The 19,221-nt window shown below is 37.8% G+C and overlaps 1 protein-coding gene across 1 annotated transcript; it reads right to left on the bottom strand.

The window, feature by feature from the left end:
• Nucleotides 1-5,061: 5,061 nt before the first annotated feature.
• LOC106875496 (uncharacterized) lies at nucleotides 5,062-17,340 on the bottom strand. Its single transcript, XM_014923664.3, has 6 exons — nucleotides 17,231-17,340; nucleotides 14,788-14,847; nucleotides 13,663-13,933; nucleotides 12,280-12,442; nucleotides 11,222-11,468; nucleotides 5,062-10,858 (listed from the first exon to the last, which is right to left on the bottom strand). Exons 2-6 carry the CDS (start codon nucleotides 14,801-14,803, stop codon nucleotides 5,496-5,498), a joined length of 6,060 nt encoding a protein of 2,019 aa, XP_014779150.1. The 5' UTR covers nucleotides 14,804-14,847; nucleotides 17,231-17,340; the 3' UTR covers nucleotides 5,062-5,495.
• Between the last annotated feature and the right edge of the window lie 1,881 nt (nucleotides 17,341-19,221).

The following is a 19,221-nucleotide window of genomic DNA, read 5'->3' as shown; positions in this document are numbered from 1 at the left end:
TCTTGCACACTCTGATATGCAATGATGAATAATGTTGGCTTCAGTACGACAGTCCAGACATATTGCTCTGACAACACTATCCTGTCCATTTTATTATATTCTAGCATTAGCCACAGCAGAGGTGGGCAAGGTGGACTCAGCTGGAATGTGACAGTTGCTCTTCAACTGCACCTATATTACTGGTGGTGTTTCTCCTAGTAGCATAACAAATGGGGGACAATAATCACCAGCAACGCTTTTGTGGCGATGGCACTTTTGGATCTGCTGTATAAGCCCCTATAGGGTCGCAGCTAGTAGGGGTGGCCACACACCTGTATAATCCACATATGTGCATCTGTACACAAGTGTATTATGTGTGCATGTGTGTGTGTGTGTATATATATATATATATATATATATATATATATATATATATATTTACACACACTCATACATATACGAATATACATACACATATATACATGTAAAATGATGATAATTTATATATGTGAGAGAGAGGGTTATAGATATATATAAACACACACACATATATATATTACCTGCATCTGCAATCTGAACACCATTAGATTTTAGCCACTCCAAGTTAATGGAGTCAATGAGTACGATTTAACAAACATCCCCACCCACACCTTCCAGAGGAATGTGGATTGCAATGCCTTCAGTACAACTGCCAAAGCCATGGAAATGTTGAAAACATTAACAAAACTCTTAAGTTGTTATGGAAAACCATTCTGTTTGCTGCCAATGTTGGCTGTTCTTCTCCTTTACCTTGAACTGGTAACTAAATCTTGCCACTTCTGTGTGTACAGTTTGTGTGTGTAAATTACTCTACTCTGTCTGTTGATCTCTCTCCCTCTCTCTATCACTTATGTTTCTATCCATTTCCAACTAAAAAGGTTAAGAAAGAAGTTGCCATAGGGTCTACTTCCTTCTTTGCTACATTCCAATATGTTTCAATTGTTTATTAATCCTCCCCAGCCTTAGGAGTGGTGGTCACGATGGTGGGAGGGATCTTCTATTGTGTTTCCATGTCATTTCCCTTACAATTATTATTGAGACACTTCCACAGTTGGCTGCTAAACCTATAATTAACGTTTAGAATGAGAAACTCCACGTTATTACAATTGTTATTTTGTTGTTGTTGTTGTTTGTGAAGATGAAGTGGCTGTGTGGTAAAAAGCTTGCTTCCCAATCACATAGTTCTGGGTTCAGTCCCACCGTGTGGCACCTTGGGCAAGTGTCTTCTACTATAACCTCAGCACAACCAAAGCCTTGTGAGTGGATTTAATAGATGAAAACTGAAAGAAGCCCGTCGTGTATATATTTATGTGTGTGTGTCTATGTTTGTCCTACCATCATCACTTGACAACCAATGTTGGTGTATTTACGTTCCCCTAACTTAGCTGTTCAGCAAAAAAGACCGATAGAATAAGTACCAAGCTTACAAAGAATAAGTGTTGGGGTCAATTAGTTCAACTAAAGGCGGTGCTCCAACATGGCCACAGTCAAATGACTGAAATCCACTCACAAGGTTTTGGTCGGCCCGAGGCTATAGTAGAAGACACTTGCCCAAGGTGCCACGCAGTGAGACTGAACCCAGAACCATCTGGTTGGTAAGCAAGCTACTTACCACACAGCCACTCCTGCACCTATATATACTGTATATTTGTTTTTATTATTTTTATAATTTGTATATATTTATTTTATTATAAATGCAAAACAACACCACAGAGGAATCAGTATGAGCTTAAATAATAAACCACGATATGGCAAGGGACTACTATATATATATATATATATATATATATAGGGTTGGCCAAAAGTCACCTGACAGTAAATCAAGACCATTTAATTCCAAGATTTATTTATGTCTTTAACAACTGAATGAATTTGATAAAAGCGCCTAAATATGAAACATCATGAAAATTGTTCAAACTGAAGCCCTTCCTGAGCGACACATTTTTCCAGATGAATAAATAGAATTGAATATTAAGTATTTATGGAATTTTTATTTATTGTCGGGTGACTTTTGGCCAAGTCTGTATTGTGTGTGTGAGTCTACGTTCCTTAATCTCAAAGGTGCTGCAAAAGGAGGGAAATAGGATCTTTTTTAAAACGGGGGCCACATTTTTCATTAACGAAACACTTTGAAACTTGGAACACTGGTAGAATGTGTCATAAAACATCTTTTTCTCTTAGTCTTCTTAAAAAAAAAAGAAATCCATAACTTATTCCATGTTAAAGTTGTCGTATTTCTGTAATTTCAACCAATCACTGACGTCCATTCAGCCGATATACATTAAGTGCCGACTACATAAACAAACGATTCTGAAACAATTAACCCTAACCCTAGCCGTAGGGTTAGGGTTAAGGTTAAAGCAAATTTAAAATGAAAAAAGCAAATAAAACGAAGGTATGGAGATTAAATACGCTTTACATCGCTTAATCAGCCAAAGGAGTAAATATAAACAACTGAATACTTGTCAGTGATTGGTTGAAATTATCGAAATAAGACAATATTTTACATGAAATAAATTCGAATACAAAAATATTTTTCTGTTCTATAACACAAAATAGATAAGTATACGAAGTTTGAAAGTCTTTCCGTACCAAAAACACTACGTAAAACATTAATGAAAAATGTGGCCCCCGTTTTAAAATAGATCCGGGAAATATATTAAGTACAAGCTTTTAAAAATAAGTACTGGGGTTGGTATGTTTGACTAGACTTTTCAATGTGGTAACCCTGCAATCTGCAGTCCAATGACTAACACGAATAAAAGATAAAAGAATTGTGGTCGTTTTTAGTTGTACCAAGCAAAGAAGTCTAAGGGCGATAACTTTGTTCTTACATAACTATCAAAACTACATCGATTGATGAGCTATCGATTTTTTTTTACACCTCTCCACCTCCACCGAACAGGACCATTTCAAATTAGAAATCCTCTTCCACTGGTTTATTTTAATATTCTCGTTCCACATTATCTTCTGAATCGGGTGGCTTTGACCCAATAAGATATATTGGTCTTTTGCTAACTGAAATATCTCATCTGCATACGTTACAACTAGTGGAGATGCAATGGCCCAGCGGACTCGAGGTCAGTGGACCGCAGTTTCGATTCCCAGACTAGGTGTTGTGTGTGTTTATTGAGCGAAAACACCTAAAGCTCCTCGAGGCTCTGGCAGGAGGTGGTGGCGACCCCTGTTGTACTCTTTCGCCCCAACTTTCTCTTACTCTTTCTTCCTGTTTCTTGAGTAACGCTGTAATGGACTGGCGTCCCGTCCTGTTGGGGAACACATACGCCATAGAAACCGGGAAACCGGACCCATGAGCCTGGCTAGGCTAAAAAAGGGCACGAATGAACGAGGTGTGTTACAATTACAACTGATTGCAGTCGTTCACTACCTAAACTGGTTTACCCTGGCAGTTGGACAGCTTGTCGTCTGTTGACTTGCTCAGCATCGAGTGATATTCACTACAGCCTTGATAAGTTCATCAGCAGAAATAGTTCACATCCATCATGCTGCATACAGTAGCCATCGGTAGACAATGTCCACATGAGAGAGAGAGAGACACTTCACCATCACTAGAACGTTTTTAAATCCTAAGCCTACGTGATCGAGACCGATCTGAGGCTGGACAACAATTCGGCTGAAATTGAAAATCCAAATGATCAATGAAGATTAAACAACAACAACAACAACGATGATCTATATATATATATGTATATAGTTTATACAGAACATATGAAAAATAATATTTTCAAATGCACAGCTACATACACTATGAGCAATATTATAAAAATGAGAGAGAGATTCATAGATAATACAATCTTTATAACAACATACATACATGAATGGAATATATATAGCATATATATGTATTATATATAAATATATACAATATATATATGTATTATAAATATATATATATACAATATATATATGTATTATAAATATATATATACAATATATATATGTATTATAAATATATATATACAATATATATGTATTATAAATATATATATACGCAATATATATTATATATATATATGCACAATATATATATATATAATACATACATTATATATATTGTGTGTATATATAATACATACATTATATATATTGTATATATATATATATATGTTATATAATATACATATATAATATATAATCAATATACATGATGTGTCTGTATATATACATACATAATGCACATATATATATATTTATATGGGAAACGGCTTTTTGTTCAAACAAGTTTCATTAAATGCGCAACAATGTCTTATCCATTTTCTTTTAGATTTTTTGGTATTTCATAAGTTTCCACCCCACCCAACCCTTTTTTTTTTTTTCACAGTTAGTTTGGAACAATTCTATTCCTAGATTTATAGTCAATGTTCTCAGACCTTCACAATGGAGCTGTCAAACTCATTTAATTCTTGGAAACAAGATTGTGAAGTTCTGGAAATGTCGAATATGAATTTAGAAATTTTATTGTTCCAAACTCCATTGTAAAGAAAAAACAATATAGAAAACAAAAATATGAAAAATTTAAAATAAAAATGATAAAAATTTAAATACAGTTGCTTATGTAATGAATTACAAACATACACATACACACACAATCAAGATGTGAGGAGGGAGGTTTATAGTATGTTTGGAGACTGGATCTGGAGTGTGAGGAAAGAAATGTTTTTGTTTTGCATTTTGTTTTTTCCTTCGAAGGCATTAAAGCTTTGGCTTCCTCAAAGAATCAAGGAATGGGATGCTGTGATGGCCATTTCATTGTTCAAGTCAAAGGAAGCAATCATCGCATGAGAATTGAAGGCATATTGAAGGTTGTTCACGCACACACACACACACACACATATATATATATATCTTTATGTGTATATATATATTTATGTCATAAATATGTCGTATATATATATATATATATATATATATATATATATATATATACATATGTCATATATATATATATATATTTATATGTAATATTTATATCATATATGTATGTGTGTGCATATATGTGTGTGTGTGTGTGTATATATATATATATATATATATATATATGTTTGCCTCTGAGCCACAGCCCAGAGTGCATGAACATGTAGTAATGTAACACATCTGCTGCACACTGCCGCTAAAATACAAACACCTAGAAGACAAGATCATGCAATACACACTCTTACGTGCTAGCTCACACACACACACACACAGATATGCATCTGCAAACATCATTTGCATATTCATTAGCATACACAATTACACAGCAGCTCTCTTTTAGTGTCTGTTTGTCTCTCTCACATGAATGTATGCACAATTATGCACACGCTTAAACACAAACAGAATTACACAACAACTGAAGAAAAAACAAAACAAACAAAAAAAAAAACGCACGCACACTCATGCAATGATACGCAATTACTGGCATATATACACTCGTGGTTATCCAGTGAAACACATATACAACTGACGTAACCAGTCCCTCAAATGATCTTGCTGGCCTCTGCAACTGCAGTTTCAACTTCCTGTCCACATATCACTGTCTCCTCTTCGCCCTCTTCTGTCTGGTTCACAAACTGTAGTATGACAACTGTATGGCCATCTTCTTCGACAACAGTTGGATGTATTTCAGGCACCCGGATACTGTCTCCTTGTCCAGTGAAGACAGCATTGGACAAACTGTGAAGAGCTTCGGCAGCTATTCTTGGCAGAACCCCATCAGTGGTGGCTACAGCAATGCTTGTATCAGCTCCGAGGGTGATGATGGTCTCCTCTTCTTTATTCCCGTTGTCGCTGTTGTCATTATTGTCCTCTTCATTGCTGATGTCGGTGCTCTTCACCGTGAGGTTCGATTCATTTTTCATGCTGTTCTTCTGTGAGCGATCGACCTGTTTGCGGAGGTTACCCAGAAAGTTCAGTTCCTTTAGTTTGTGCAGTCGTTCGGGATGTTTCTTCCGGTAGTGCCGGATCAGCGTATGGCGGTGTCCGCATTTGGCATTGCAGCAATCACAGACGTACATCAAGCCACTGTGAAAAATCTGCGTATGCTTTCGCAATTCGTAGCTCTTGACAAACTTCTTTCCGCAGTACTCACACATCAGCTTGTTGGTCATGGTGTGCTCAAGTCGGTGTCGATTCAATTGATCTGGATACTTGAACTTCTTGTCGCAATACGAACAGACAAAGTGTTTCTCCTGTGAGTGTGAGAACATGTGTGTTTTCATGTTGCCCTTCTGGCGGAATTCCTTGCCACATGTCTTGCATATGTACTTCGGTGGTGCATCTGAATGAAACTGCCTCATGTGTGACACCAGGCTGGTCTTGGTCTTCACTATTTTACCACACTCGGCACACTGGTGCTGGTACTTGTTCTCATGCACAGAGGCCTTGTGCTCTTTCAGGTAGGTGATGTAATGGAAACGTTTTCCACAGATGTCGCACTCACACGTCTTCTCCCCATGGCACTTCAGGTGTTTGTTCAGGTTGCTGACGGTGACAAAAGACTTGCCACACAGGTGGCAGATAAGATTGTCGTGGATGTAGACCTGGTTGTGGCGTCGAACAACACGTACCAATGTACCGTCAGGCAGACGACAGCTGTGGTCATTGAGGTAGTCTTTGCGATAGAACATCTTGTTGCACACCTCACACTTAAACTGAGGTTCACCGTGGATGATTTGGTGCCGACTGAGGTATTTGTCTGAGCGAAATGTCTTGAGACAAATCTCACAACGAGCCTCATCTCCATCTAACAACTTGTGGCAAGAATGGGTCTGCAGGCTTCCTCGTTTGACGAACCTTTTACCACAACGTGAACAATCAAACGGATGCGTATGCTTCTGGAAATGATCTCGGTACTCTTTAGCATCAGTGAATTTAATTTCACACTGGGGACATGCAACAAAGCCTTCACGTTTAATGATTGCTTGGCTCATACACAGCCTCTTGTGCCAGTTTAACTCTTCATTCCTATTGAATCCTTTCAGACAGATGTCACATTCATAGGTTGTCGTGTGTGTGGCCTCGTGATTGTTCAGATGTTGCAAGTTGGAAAATGCCTTTTTACACACTCGACACATAAGCTTGTTGTCGTTCTCTTTCGAGGATTCCTCGGCCAAAGGCGTGCATTCGTGTTCTTTCAAAGCCTCCTCAACAGCAAATGACCGTCGACATTTGAAGCAATGCAACGAGAAACAGCGAAGCAGGTGATTTTCAAGGCCAAGTTTTGTTGAGAAAGTGCGACCACAGTTGTGGCAGGAATGAATGTTTTCTGCAGTAGCCCTTGCTGGGTCACAACGCAGGATGTGTTTCTGCATAGAATCCTTGCGTGAGAAGCAGCGGCCACATTGCTCACACTTGAAAATATCTGTATGCATCGCTAAATGGCGGAAAAGATATTTCACAGTGCGGAAACTTTGTTCACAGATATCACACTGGTGTAGAGTATTCTCATTTTCCTCCCCTTTGCTGCTACTACACACATGGCTAGCCAGTAGGTGGCGTTGTGAAAACTTCCTTTTGCATCGGTCACATTTCCATTGATCAGCTGGTACAGTGGTAGGCTTTTCTCCAGGTTCCAGCTGTGAAGTGGAGAGCTCAGAATCATCTTGTGTAAAACTTATGTTATCATCAGCATTGTCACCAGTCTGCAGCACAGTCGAGTTGGCATTGCTGTCACACCGATGCTTCATCAGAGATTCCTTTCGTGTAAATCTCTTGCAACAGAGATCACAACGAAAGCGGTCAGTGTGCGCTGGTGCATGTAGTTTCAGGTACTTTATGTTGGTGAATCTTTTGCCACAGACGCAGCAGGCATAGAGAATGACATCATCCGTCTTATCAATCAAAATATCTATGCCATTGTCTTTGGCAAGAATTTTACATTTCTTTTTGCATTCCAGTGAATCAATGGAACTATCTTGGTTATCCTCATTGGCTGTATCAGATTCCTTGAAATCAGACTCTAGTACCTCTCCTTCTTCACATGAATCTTCACCTAAAATATCATCAGTGTCTTCATTGGCCAAATTCTTGCTGCTTTCATCATCAATTGCAGGTGTTTTCTCACTGTCGCTGTTCGCCAAGTCAGCTTTCTGTGAGGTTTTGCTTTTCGATGGAGACTGTTCTTGAGAAGTTTTGGCTTTGACGGCAACTGATGTGGTGTTGCTTGTGTTCTTGCTGCTGCCCAACGACACAGCTGCGCTGGTGTTGGCCGGGGCAGTTGCCTGCGTTTGCAATGCTTTCGGTGGTCGCCCACGACGACGAGTTACACCAGGCACTTTCACAGTTTCTTGCAAAATCTTTTTCTCTAATGGCTTTTCAGGTTTTGCTACTTTACTTGACTCTTCTTCATCAATTGCTTTGTTACCAGTTGTTCTAATACCCTTCAAACGTCGTGTGGGTAACACCCGTGCCAGGCTTTGGGGAGGCGAGGCAGCTTGGACAGGTGATTGACTAGTACTGGTTTTTACTTTCTTGGGTGTCGACAATTCTGATTGTGATTTGTCACTGTCAGAACTGGCTTTTGGTTTTCGCCCCAAATGCAGGGCCTGACGTGTGCGCTTCCTAGGCCGACCTGGTCCACGTGTCTTTTTCAGTGGCTCTTCTTTTGTGGTGCTAGCTTCAGCGGCACCATTACTCTTATCTGTAACATCACTGACAACTGTTGCCTGGCAACTCTCTGAACTCTTTGCTGTGACCTCTTCTGGTGGGGTTTTACTCCCTTCACTCTCACCTTCACCATCATCTTTATTCAGCCAAGCAACATCAGCAACAACATAGTCAACAAACTCTACCAATTTGTTAACTTTGTTCTCAGTTGTCTCACTTGACCTATCAGCTTTTTCTAACTTCCCATCATCTCCATCTTCAACGGCACTGGTGCTCTTAGTCTCAGAATCTTGTCTGACATCTTCTTCAACCAGTTTTATTGTAACAGGATCCTCTGACATGTTCTCCTTGCATTGAGTCTCTGTCTCAGCTGCTGTTACACAACTTGTGTCACTATTATTTGTTTCTTCTTTGGCCAGCACGCTGACAACATTATCATCTAACTGAACAATCTCGAATGACTGACTGTCCATAACTAAGCTGTTCTCATTTATTTTGGTGTTCACCTCATCTGTAACTACAGTGGTACCATCAAGCATTGATTCTTCAACTGGTGAATGCTGCACAGCTTTGTCAACCAGCAGACGTTCTTCAACCTCTTCACTGGTACTTACTGTTTCCTTTACCACAAACTCTGGATTTACCACAGACTCCTGCAGACACTTTTCTGCAGAATTCTCTTCTACTACAGAAACATCTACTTCTTCAAATTTCTCACCAACATTTGATTCCTCAACAACAGAGTCTTTGCTAACAACTGACTCCGTATTTACGTCAATGACAGTTTTATCACAAACAACAGTCTCTTCTATAATGGTCGGTATAATAATGTTGTTATCATCCTCACTATGTGCAGACATGTCTAGCTCTTTCACAGTCTCTACAAGGTAGTTCTCACACTTAATAGAATCAGCCATTTTTTCCTCCTGCGACTGAGACATTCCTATCATATTCTTATACATTTCAGAGATGCTTTCATGAGCATTTTCAACATGCACCACTTGAACTGTAGATGAACCAGTAGCTATATTCTCTTCATTGCTGTCGTTGTTACTGTTATTTTCACCACTGCCTTCAGGGATATACTCAGCATTAGAGACAGTTTTAACATACATACCGTCAAGACGTTCAAACGCTTCAGATACAGTCACTTCACTAACATGTTGATAAGTTTCCTTATCTTTGTAGTCAAGGTCACCGTCTTCAAGAGATATCTTTGCTTCTAGAAGAGCAATTTTGGTGATATCTGGTTTCTTACACTTAGTTCCAATATCCTCGTCTTTACCGACATCCAAACTTTTCTCGACAAGTTCAGCAAGGTTCTTATCTAAAATTAAGTTAGTAGTCTCTGTAGAATTTCCAAAATTACAGAAATTTGCCTGACAGATGCCAACCTTATTCGAAGAATCAGCATCCTCGGTTACTTTGCTTTCTACAACAGATTCAGATGAAATAACAATGGTATCTTTGTCATTTCCAGCATCATTATCATGAATGTTACTGTCATCATTATTATTGTTATCATCGTCATCATCATCATCATTATTATTATTACTGTTGTAGCTCTGAGTTTTCACTTCTGTCAATTCACTATACGACTCGCTGCCATCATTAGATCCAGCAGCAGCAGCAGCAACTTCCTCTTCTTCGTCATTTTCGTGGTCATCACTACTGCCTTTGTCCAAAGAATTAGCTAAATCGTCACTGGTCTGGTCCTCATACTCAAACAGATTACCCTTTGAGCCTTGCAATTTCACCTTACTGTGTTTCGAGAAGAGATGGTTCCACATGACATCCAATCGGTAACTACGGTAACCGCACTCCACGCATCGCAGGATCTGGCCTTTGTGCTTCTTCATGTGTCGTTGGTAGTTGCTCCGATTCACAAAACCAATGTTACAAACCGAACAATGGAACTTAGATTTCCGACTCCGAGTTTTGCCCCCACGAGGGTTGCTGTTGGGGACAAGGTGGGCCCTCAAGTGCTTAGCAAGGTCCACCTGGCTGTTGAAAACGTTTTCACACTTGCTGCACTTGTACTCTTTAATCTCCTCACTTTGGATTAATGATAAGATGTGGTTCCTGTAGAGTTTATCGCAGTCAGTTTGCATCCTCTCCAGGGATTCCTCAGACACTGACACCACTTCTGTAGCCTGGTGCTGCAAAATTGTAACAGTTGCTTCCGAGGTAATTTCATCAGCGTTGCTAACTTTCTCACTTAGCAACGACAGCATCACTGAAAAAAAAAAAAAAAAAAAGAAATTATATATGGTGGGAAAACATTGGAGATTAAAAGAGATTATTCACTTAGTAATAAATGTTTGTGTATATGTGTGCATAATAAGTTAACCGTTTTGTTACCATATATCTGCTGACAAACAGCGCCTTTGTTTTAATAAATTTTGAAACTAATGAAGAATTTAGGAAAATAACTGTCGTTATTATACTGATGTTTGGAACACAAATTAATGATATTTTGCTAGCTTTTAATATTTGAGGTGGTATCAAAATGTCCCCAGGCTAGTTATGTTTAATAAAAAATAACCTATTTACCTAACTTTTAACATCATCAATTTTGAACCTAAAACTTTACTCTTACCCCTATAATCTTTGCATGGCTTCACTGGTTTGCCCAACTTTTTAGCATAATGTAAGGCATACCAGACCTTCAGTTGCTCCCCTTCTTGGATAGTTCGGATGCTGTTGTAGAAGATGTTTGTTCCTAACTGGTAAGCAATGCAGTTCTGTTCCTCCTCGTCCAGTGCACATTGCAGCAAACACATCCAGTTGCAATCGTTTTCGTTAGAAGTGTCAAGAGAGACAACAGCACCGTCTTTAGATAAGATCTGTTACAGGAAGATTACAAGAGTTAGAAAAAATACAAGCTTCATTTAATTAAGGACAAAAATATGTTAATGATGAGGAGTAACAGAGTCAAGAAGGCATGGAAAGGTGGTGACTGGTGGAGACAGTAGGAAGGGGGAAATAATGGGAATTGGAAGTAGGCTTCTTTCAGTTTCCATCTACCAAATTCACTCTCAAAGCTTTGGTCAGTCTGAGGGTATAGTAGAAGACACATGCCCAATGTTTTCTACTATAACCTCAAGCCGACCAAAGCTTTGCGAGTGGATTTGGTAGATGGAAACTGAAAGAAGCCTGTCATATATATATATATATATATATATATATATATATATATATATATATACACACACACACACATATATAAGACGACAAATAACTATGACACTCAGGGTGGTGAGCTAGCAGAATCCTTAGCAAACCGGGTGAAATGCTTAGCGGTATTTCGGCTGCCGTTACGTTCTGCCTTTCATCCTTTCAGGGTCGATTAAATAAGTACCAGTTACGCACTGGGGTTGATGTAATCGACTTAATCCCTTTGTCTGTCCTTGTTTGTCCCCTCTATGTTTGGCCCCTTGTGGGCAATAAAGAAATAAACAACTATGACTCTTGTCTAACCTGTGTTTGTATGGAATGAAAGATGATGTAAAATGATAAGAACGAAACACATTTATGCACAGACGCAAGTCTACTCATTAAAAAAAAGCAAAAAAAAAAAAAAGCATGAAAATAAAAAAGGAAGAAAGGAATCTCTTAATTAATTCTGAAGGTAAAATTATCAATAATTGGAATTACCTTTAGAATGAAGATATTGTCAGTATCAAGGTCCTGAGTTGTTCTTCTGGCCTCAAATGGTCCAAACTGTGTCTTGGCTGGTATCACATGTTGAGCCACCACAGTCAGAGATGAATCTATATGTTCTAGCAACATCAAGTTGGACGGTAGTGTAAGGCGTGCCCTGACAGGTGACGACACAGGAACAGAGTGACAAAGTTTGGAAGAAAGATTAAAAAAAGAAAAGAAATTTAAAAGGTTGTTGGAGTAGCAAAAATGGTAGAACATCATGCATGTGTGTGCGCGTGTGCTTATCCCCATTGAGATAAAGCACCTTACTTGAATAAACTAGTCAGGGCTGGCATCAAGATTACTGCCACAAGTAGTCTTGTCCAACCCATGCCAGCATGGAAAGGTAGATGGAGAAACAAAGCAACTCTACTCCCCTGTAAAAACTGGCTTCACACAGCAGAACGAAATCATGTTATAGGATCGCAAAGATAGGAAAGGGAGCAGGGGAAAAGTTTCCTGTGAACTGGGTTCATTACTTGTAGTTTTGATTGTAAGAAACCACAAAGTCGTTTCCTTTTTTACTGAACTTTACTAACATTATGAATGAACTAACAAGATTTTGATCTCATTCGTAACTAAAGCATATTGTATGTATTGATTTGATTTACCAATGAGAAAAAGAAAAAAATAAATTTTGATTGTCAGAATTTCTGAACATAAAAACATTTTTTGAGCATTATGAGACAAAGCAGACGGCAGAATAAAGTTTTGAATACAAAAAAAAAAATAATAAATAAACAGAACAGCCATACCAGTAATTAGAACCTGTGTTGAATAATTTACAAAGTTAATCTTATAAAGGGAAACAACTTCAACAGCTTGAAATGGTTACTCACAAAAATATATTGGGTTGGTGCATAATTATTGCAGCTTTTTTGCAACAAATTCTGTTAAACAAAAACAATAACAACATATAACAAAAACATCTTTAAATGACGGTCTGACCGTCTGCCAAGCAAATGGGAAGCAGTAATTGAAGTAGATGGTGAATATGCTCCGGAATAATCATTTAAAGATGCTTTTGTTACATGTTGTCATTGTTTTTGTTGAATAAAATTTGTTGAAAAAAAGCCGCAATAATTATGCACCAACCCAATAAATATATATATATACAAATACACATAACGCATTATGTTAATTAATCAATTAGATTTTAATGTTAATATTCAAAGATATGACACATTATCAACCCTATTTTATGTTGTTTTAGAGAGACAGAGAGAGGGGGACAAAGGAAAAAAACAATAAAGAGAGGGGTGAGGAAAGAGAAAGGGGAGAGAAAAAGGGAAAGAATGAAGGAGAGATAGACAGATAGATGGAAATACTCCTTACTTTGACATCACTTTGAACTCTCCAACTGGTGTGTTGAGTCCAAGTTCTGGACATTCTTCAGTGAGGTGGTCACCGCCACATACATCACATCCAGCATAGAGGTCAAGGAAGAGTGTGGTTGCTGTTGCAGCATCGGATACTGTTGCCACTGTAACTGCTTCGGCAGCTTCTGTGACAACAGCTGTTGCAGTTGTGGCTCCGCCGAGGGCCGACACTGCGGCTGTGACTTCATCTTGGGACGCACAGATTATTGTAGGTTTCTCTTCTTGAGCTGTTGAGACAGAATACGATAAACAAAACACTTTTGATATCAAGGCTTGTTGTAAAGACATTCAGACCACCACCACCACCACTACTATTATTATTGTTATTATTGTTATTATTATTATTATTATTAAAGTAGTGGAACAAGGTGGCAGACTACCAGAATCATTACCACGCCAGAAAAACCGCTCTTTATGATATTTCTTCCAACTTCAGACTCTGAATTCAAATATCACCAGGGTCAGCTTTGCCTTTCATTCTTTCGGGGTTGATAAAATAAGTACCAGTTGAGAACTGGTGTTGATGTAACTGACTTAGCCCCTCCCCAAAAATTGCTGGCCTTGTGCCAAAATTTGAAACCATTATTGGAGTAGCAGAATGGCAAGAACAGTAAAGCTTGTTTTAGTCTTTTATTTTTCTAAGGTCGAAAAAGTCCCCAGTCAAGTACTGGAGCTGATTTACTTAACTAATGCCCACCCAATTGAAATGTGAATTCAGTTTAATGGTGACACTGGTCTCATCTAGAAGATAACATCCATTTTAATGGTAACAGTGATGACACAATTTAAGGGTGATAGTCATGCTATTCAATTTAATGGTGAAAGTCATGACATTCAATTTAATGGGATGAGTGATGATATTCATTCAATTTAATGGTAAGTGAGGGCATTAAATCAATTTAAGGGTGATAGTCATGATATTCAATTTAATGGTGTGAGTGAGGGCATTAACTCAATTAAAATAATATAAATAATAACATTTCTCCAATAGCTGTGGATGTGATGATATTTGTCCAACTTAATGAACTGAATATAAAAGGTTGTGAACTGAGTGAATGAAACAAAAATGGTTGCTACTTACATTCATTCTCTTCCATCTCAATAGGATGGTGTGTGGCAGGTGGTGCCCCACCTCAACCAGCTGTAAAATGAATAACAAAAGTCAAAGATAAAAACAGAAAGAAATATATAAAAATATCATTGTTTTACAACAGCAACAAAAAGAAGATAAGGCACTTCATCTAAAATAAAAGACAACAGGAAATGTGCTACTCTAGTGTATTTTAAAAGTTGAAATCTTGGTCTAAGGTGAATGAAGATTGATTAGGAACTAAACAGCAACGACAATACAATTAAAGAGAACAGCATGATCATTGCCACCAACAAAAATATGCTACACCATCACCAACAACATCAACTTCTAAATAACCAACTGGCAACAACAATGATAGTATCAACAGACTAGTAATGTCTGTAGCTACATATGTTGTATGTCAGCACAATGATGTGTGTGAGTGCATACACAAGGAGAATGCAGAGTTTTTATGGTTTGAGTCAGAGGTACAAGGAGTAAGTGCCCATGAATTTGGTAATCGTTCTATTAACTGTAATCATACAGTACTCCCACCCACCTCACTCCTTAACCCATTCATATTTTCACTTCCCTTTTTCATCAGAGATGAGTTTAAGACTGGTTTTTCATGGGAACTCCTACATGGTGATAATCTAGTTCTTGTAGCTAAATCTTTAAGGGAATTACAGAGGAAATTCCACATAAAAGCACCCAACACACTCTGTAAAGTGGTCGGCATTAGGAAGGGCATCCAGCCATAGAAACCATGCCAAATCAGATTGGAACCTGGTGCAGCTCTCCAGCTTACCAGTTCCAGTCAAACTGTCCAACCCATGCCAGCATGGACAACAGACATTTTGTCCCCTAACACCTTTCTCTTCAAATGTTTTATGTATATATATCGTATTATGGATGTTTAACAATTTATTTTCATACATAAAAGCAGTTGTGTTGTGTTGCTTTTCTTTCTTATTTTTTATAAACAATGTACCAGAAAAAGTTTGGGAAAATGAATTTTATGGACAGATTTTCAGGAACACATCACTTGTGTAATGCAAAGGAATCCTGTGTGTGTGTGTGTGTGTGTGTGTATATTCTTTTACTTGTTTCAGTCATTTGACTGTGGCCATGCTGGAGCACTGCCTTTAGTCGAGCAAATCGACCCCTGGCCTTATTCTTTGTAAGCCTAGTATTTATTCTATCGGTTCCTTTTGCGGAACCGCTAGGTTACGGGGACGTAAACACAGTTTACCAGCTGAGGTCAAGTTGTTTATACAAAAATCCTTCAAGGCGGTGCTCCAGGATGACGGTAGACAAAAATGACTGAAATTATATATATATATATATATATATATATGTATATATATATATACATATATATATACGCGCGGGGTGGGGTGGGGACGCAGGATTTACACATCGTACATACACACATAAAGCTAGGATGATGACTATGAAAGCTACAGCTTATAAAAAGTAGTGTATTAAAATACTCATATTATAATTTTCAACACACTATATAATTAACTAAAACAGCCAGCGCCAATAGGGGTACACACACACTCGTATATATATATATATATATATATATATATATATATATATATATATATATATATATACATATATATATATATATATATATCAATAATAAAGGTTATATATATGTATAAATATATATATATATATTTACATATACATACACACGTGTGTGTGTGAAAATATTATGAGAAGCCTATACAACTCCTGCCGACAAACATTAAATATATATATGTTAGTGTATATGTTTGTTGAACTGGTAGATTCGTTTTCACAGGGAGGACTTAAGTCCCACACTGATCAACGACATATGACAGGTGCACGCAGATTGTTTGCAAAGGGAAAACTAAAAACAATTAACAAGATTTTATAAAAAGTATCACTGGCTACGACATTGAACCCGAAATATACACACATGCATATTTATAAACGGCGATTCAAGAAACAACCGAATATATTATAAATTATTATATTTTAAACCGAGTTATTACTACGGCAAAAAATTATACTTTCGGTGGGAATGACGAACACAAAATACGATCGTAGTCTAAAATAATTTAATATATTTAAGAAATGTACATTATAAAATAAGGCGTACATGGCGGGATAAGAGTATATCGTTCATATGATTTTTCTCACTTCGGTATTTGGTTTAAAAATATAAATGGAATTATTTAAGATAGTATATGATTTGTTTAATACAAAAAGGTTTTAGAATGTTTAGAAAAAGAATCCAGGAAAAAAATCCAAGTCAAAAATGACGGAACGGAAATCTTCATCCCAGCGCCATTTTCTAGATGTGAACAAAAATGTTTTGAGGAGAACTTCATCGGAAGAATTCGCCGTGGAAGGCTTTAGAATAAATTTGTAACGATGTAAAAGCATTTATGAAAAATAGAAAAATCTTACTTACAAATACGAGAAATTCAGCTGAAAGCTTTATAGTGTAGAGTTGTATGAAAACATTCAATACTCTTACTGAACCGAACCGAAGCTATTTTCAGTTTTTTTTCCAGCGACCATAATCTATCGGCGACGCATGCGCAATGAGTCAGTCGCATGGCGTCTACATTGGATGTCATGACGAAATTGCAGTTGAATTGATTTAAATTGTAATCTATTACTGTATTTAGTGTCTTTTGCGATGTTTTATTAGCTTTTTGTCTTTGTGTTATTCGTTCATTTACATAAAAATTATATATATATATATATACAGAGAGATAAAGAGATATGATATTAAACTTTATTCATTCTCTGTGTTATATTTCAATATGTAAGCCTATTTTATTAATCCCAGCTGTAACCCATGTGTATTTAGGATGGCCTTTCTATGTTAAACATCTAGCTTTAAAACATGTGTACCTTGCCTAACAACACAACACATTTACTGCTCTTGTAAGTTGAGTTTCGCCTGCAGAAAACCTAATCCCTCTTTTATATATATATACATTGTGGTAGAATCTTACAATTCATTAAAAATGACATATGTACTGCTTAATTAATTTTTTTTTTCATTATTATTTTGTTATGCCACATGTCATTAACTAATATTTATGTTGAGTAACAACCACAAGGATACAATAGCAAATACAGATGGCTGAAATGGAGTTCATCTGAAGGGTCTCTGGAGTGATATTTACTCAATGGTATGTAACTCAGAGATCAGAAAGTTGGAGGAAAGAATCACAAGCCAAGCCAATCAGTAAGAGACATAGGATAAGACCAAGAACAAGATGGCTGGATGATAGTGATCTTCACTACTGCTGGTGCCACAGAAAGGAAAATAGGCATCCCAGATGCCTGGCACCTTGCTGTACTCAAGAAGTCCCATATTCCACAGCAGAAATGTTAAAACCAGTCCCTCTAATGGTATAAAATATTTGTGACAGTGCCATGTAAAAGCTCCTATGTGGTGCCACAAAAAAGCACCCAGCCACACTCTGCAAAGTGGTTGGCATTAGGAAGGGTATCTAGCCATAGAAACCATGCCAAATCAGACTGGAGTCCGGTGCAGCTCCCCACTGGCCAGCTCTGGTCACACTGTTCAACACATGCCAGCATGGACAACGGATATATGTCCATCTAAGTGTGTGTGTCTCAGTTGCCAACCACTGCTTGACAACTAGTGTTAGTGCACGGGGGCCAGTCAGTGTCTTGGCAACGATCATGTTCAGATGGTGTATACATAAAAAAGTTATGTTTGCAATCAATATATATAAAACTGAAAATGTGTGTCTGTCTGTCTGTGTGAATCCCTAAAACTTGAGAAGTACTCAACCGATTTCATTCATATTTTACACATGCATTAGATAGGGCCCATGGAGTGTCATGGGTCAAAATATTTTCAACTTCTTGCCTAATGCAGGCCCAGGGGCAGATAAAATGCATTTTTAAAGCATTTTGGCCCATAACTTTTTAGGCCATTTTCCGACAATAAAATATTGACACTACTTATGCATTATAAGTAATGTATAATATTTCATGAAAACCTTTTTGTCCAATGTGGCAGAGGGAATGAAAAGAGCATTAAAATTTTTGTCAGCACCCTGTTGATGTTTCATGTTGCCATCCCGCACACTACCAAGCCATGTACATGTGTGTGCAGCTGGGTAAAGGCACAACAAACCCATTCATCCATTCTCCAGAAGTACCTTGTTGATGTTTCACATTTCCAATCCCGCGCAACACAGCATAGCCCGTTAGCATGTCTGCTGTTGTGACTCAGCCATTTGAGTTTGACCACGTGCCACTTCTGGAAGCTATGCTCGCCACCTGCAATTAGTCCCCTTCCCTGTGTTCCCCCCCCCCCCCCGTTTAGTCAGACGAATAAACACAGGGTGTCCCAGAATTAATCATGATTTGAGAGAAATCAGACGCATTTTTTAAAACTCACTTGTATTTATG

This window comes from Octopus bimaculoides, chromosome 23 (genome assembly GCF_046866305.1).
Source record: "Octopus bimaculoides isolate indiv1 chromosome 23, ASM4686630v1, whole genome shotgun sequence".
Lineage (NCBI taxonomy): Eukaryota > Metazoa > Mollusca > Cephalopoda > Octopoda > Octopodidae > Octopus > Octopus bimaculoides.
Note: the sequence above shows the minus strand (reverse complement) of the source record. Positions and strands in the feature narration are given on the sequence as shown.

Bases quoted from the DNA above. Each gene is read 5' to 3' on its own strand.
- LOC106875496 (XM_014923664.3), bottom strand. The intron at 11,469-12,279 runs GTAATTCCAATT...TTCCTGTAACAG, and splicing joins ACAATATCTTCATTCTAAAG to ATCTTATCTAAAGACGGTGC. The intron at 10,859-11,221 runs GTAAGAGTAAAG...TTTTTTTTTCAG, and splicing joins GCCATGCAAAGATTATAGGG to TGATGCTGTCGTTGCTAAGT.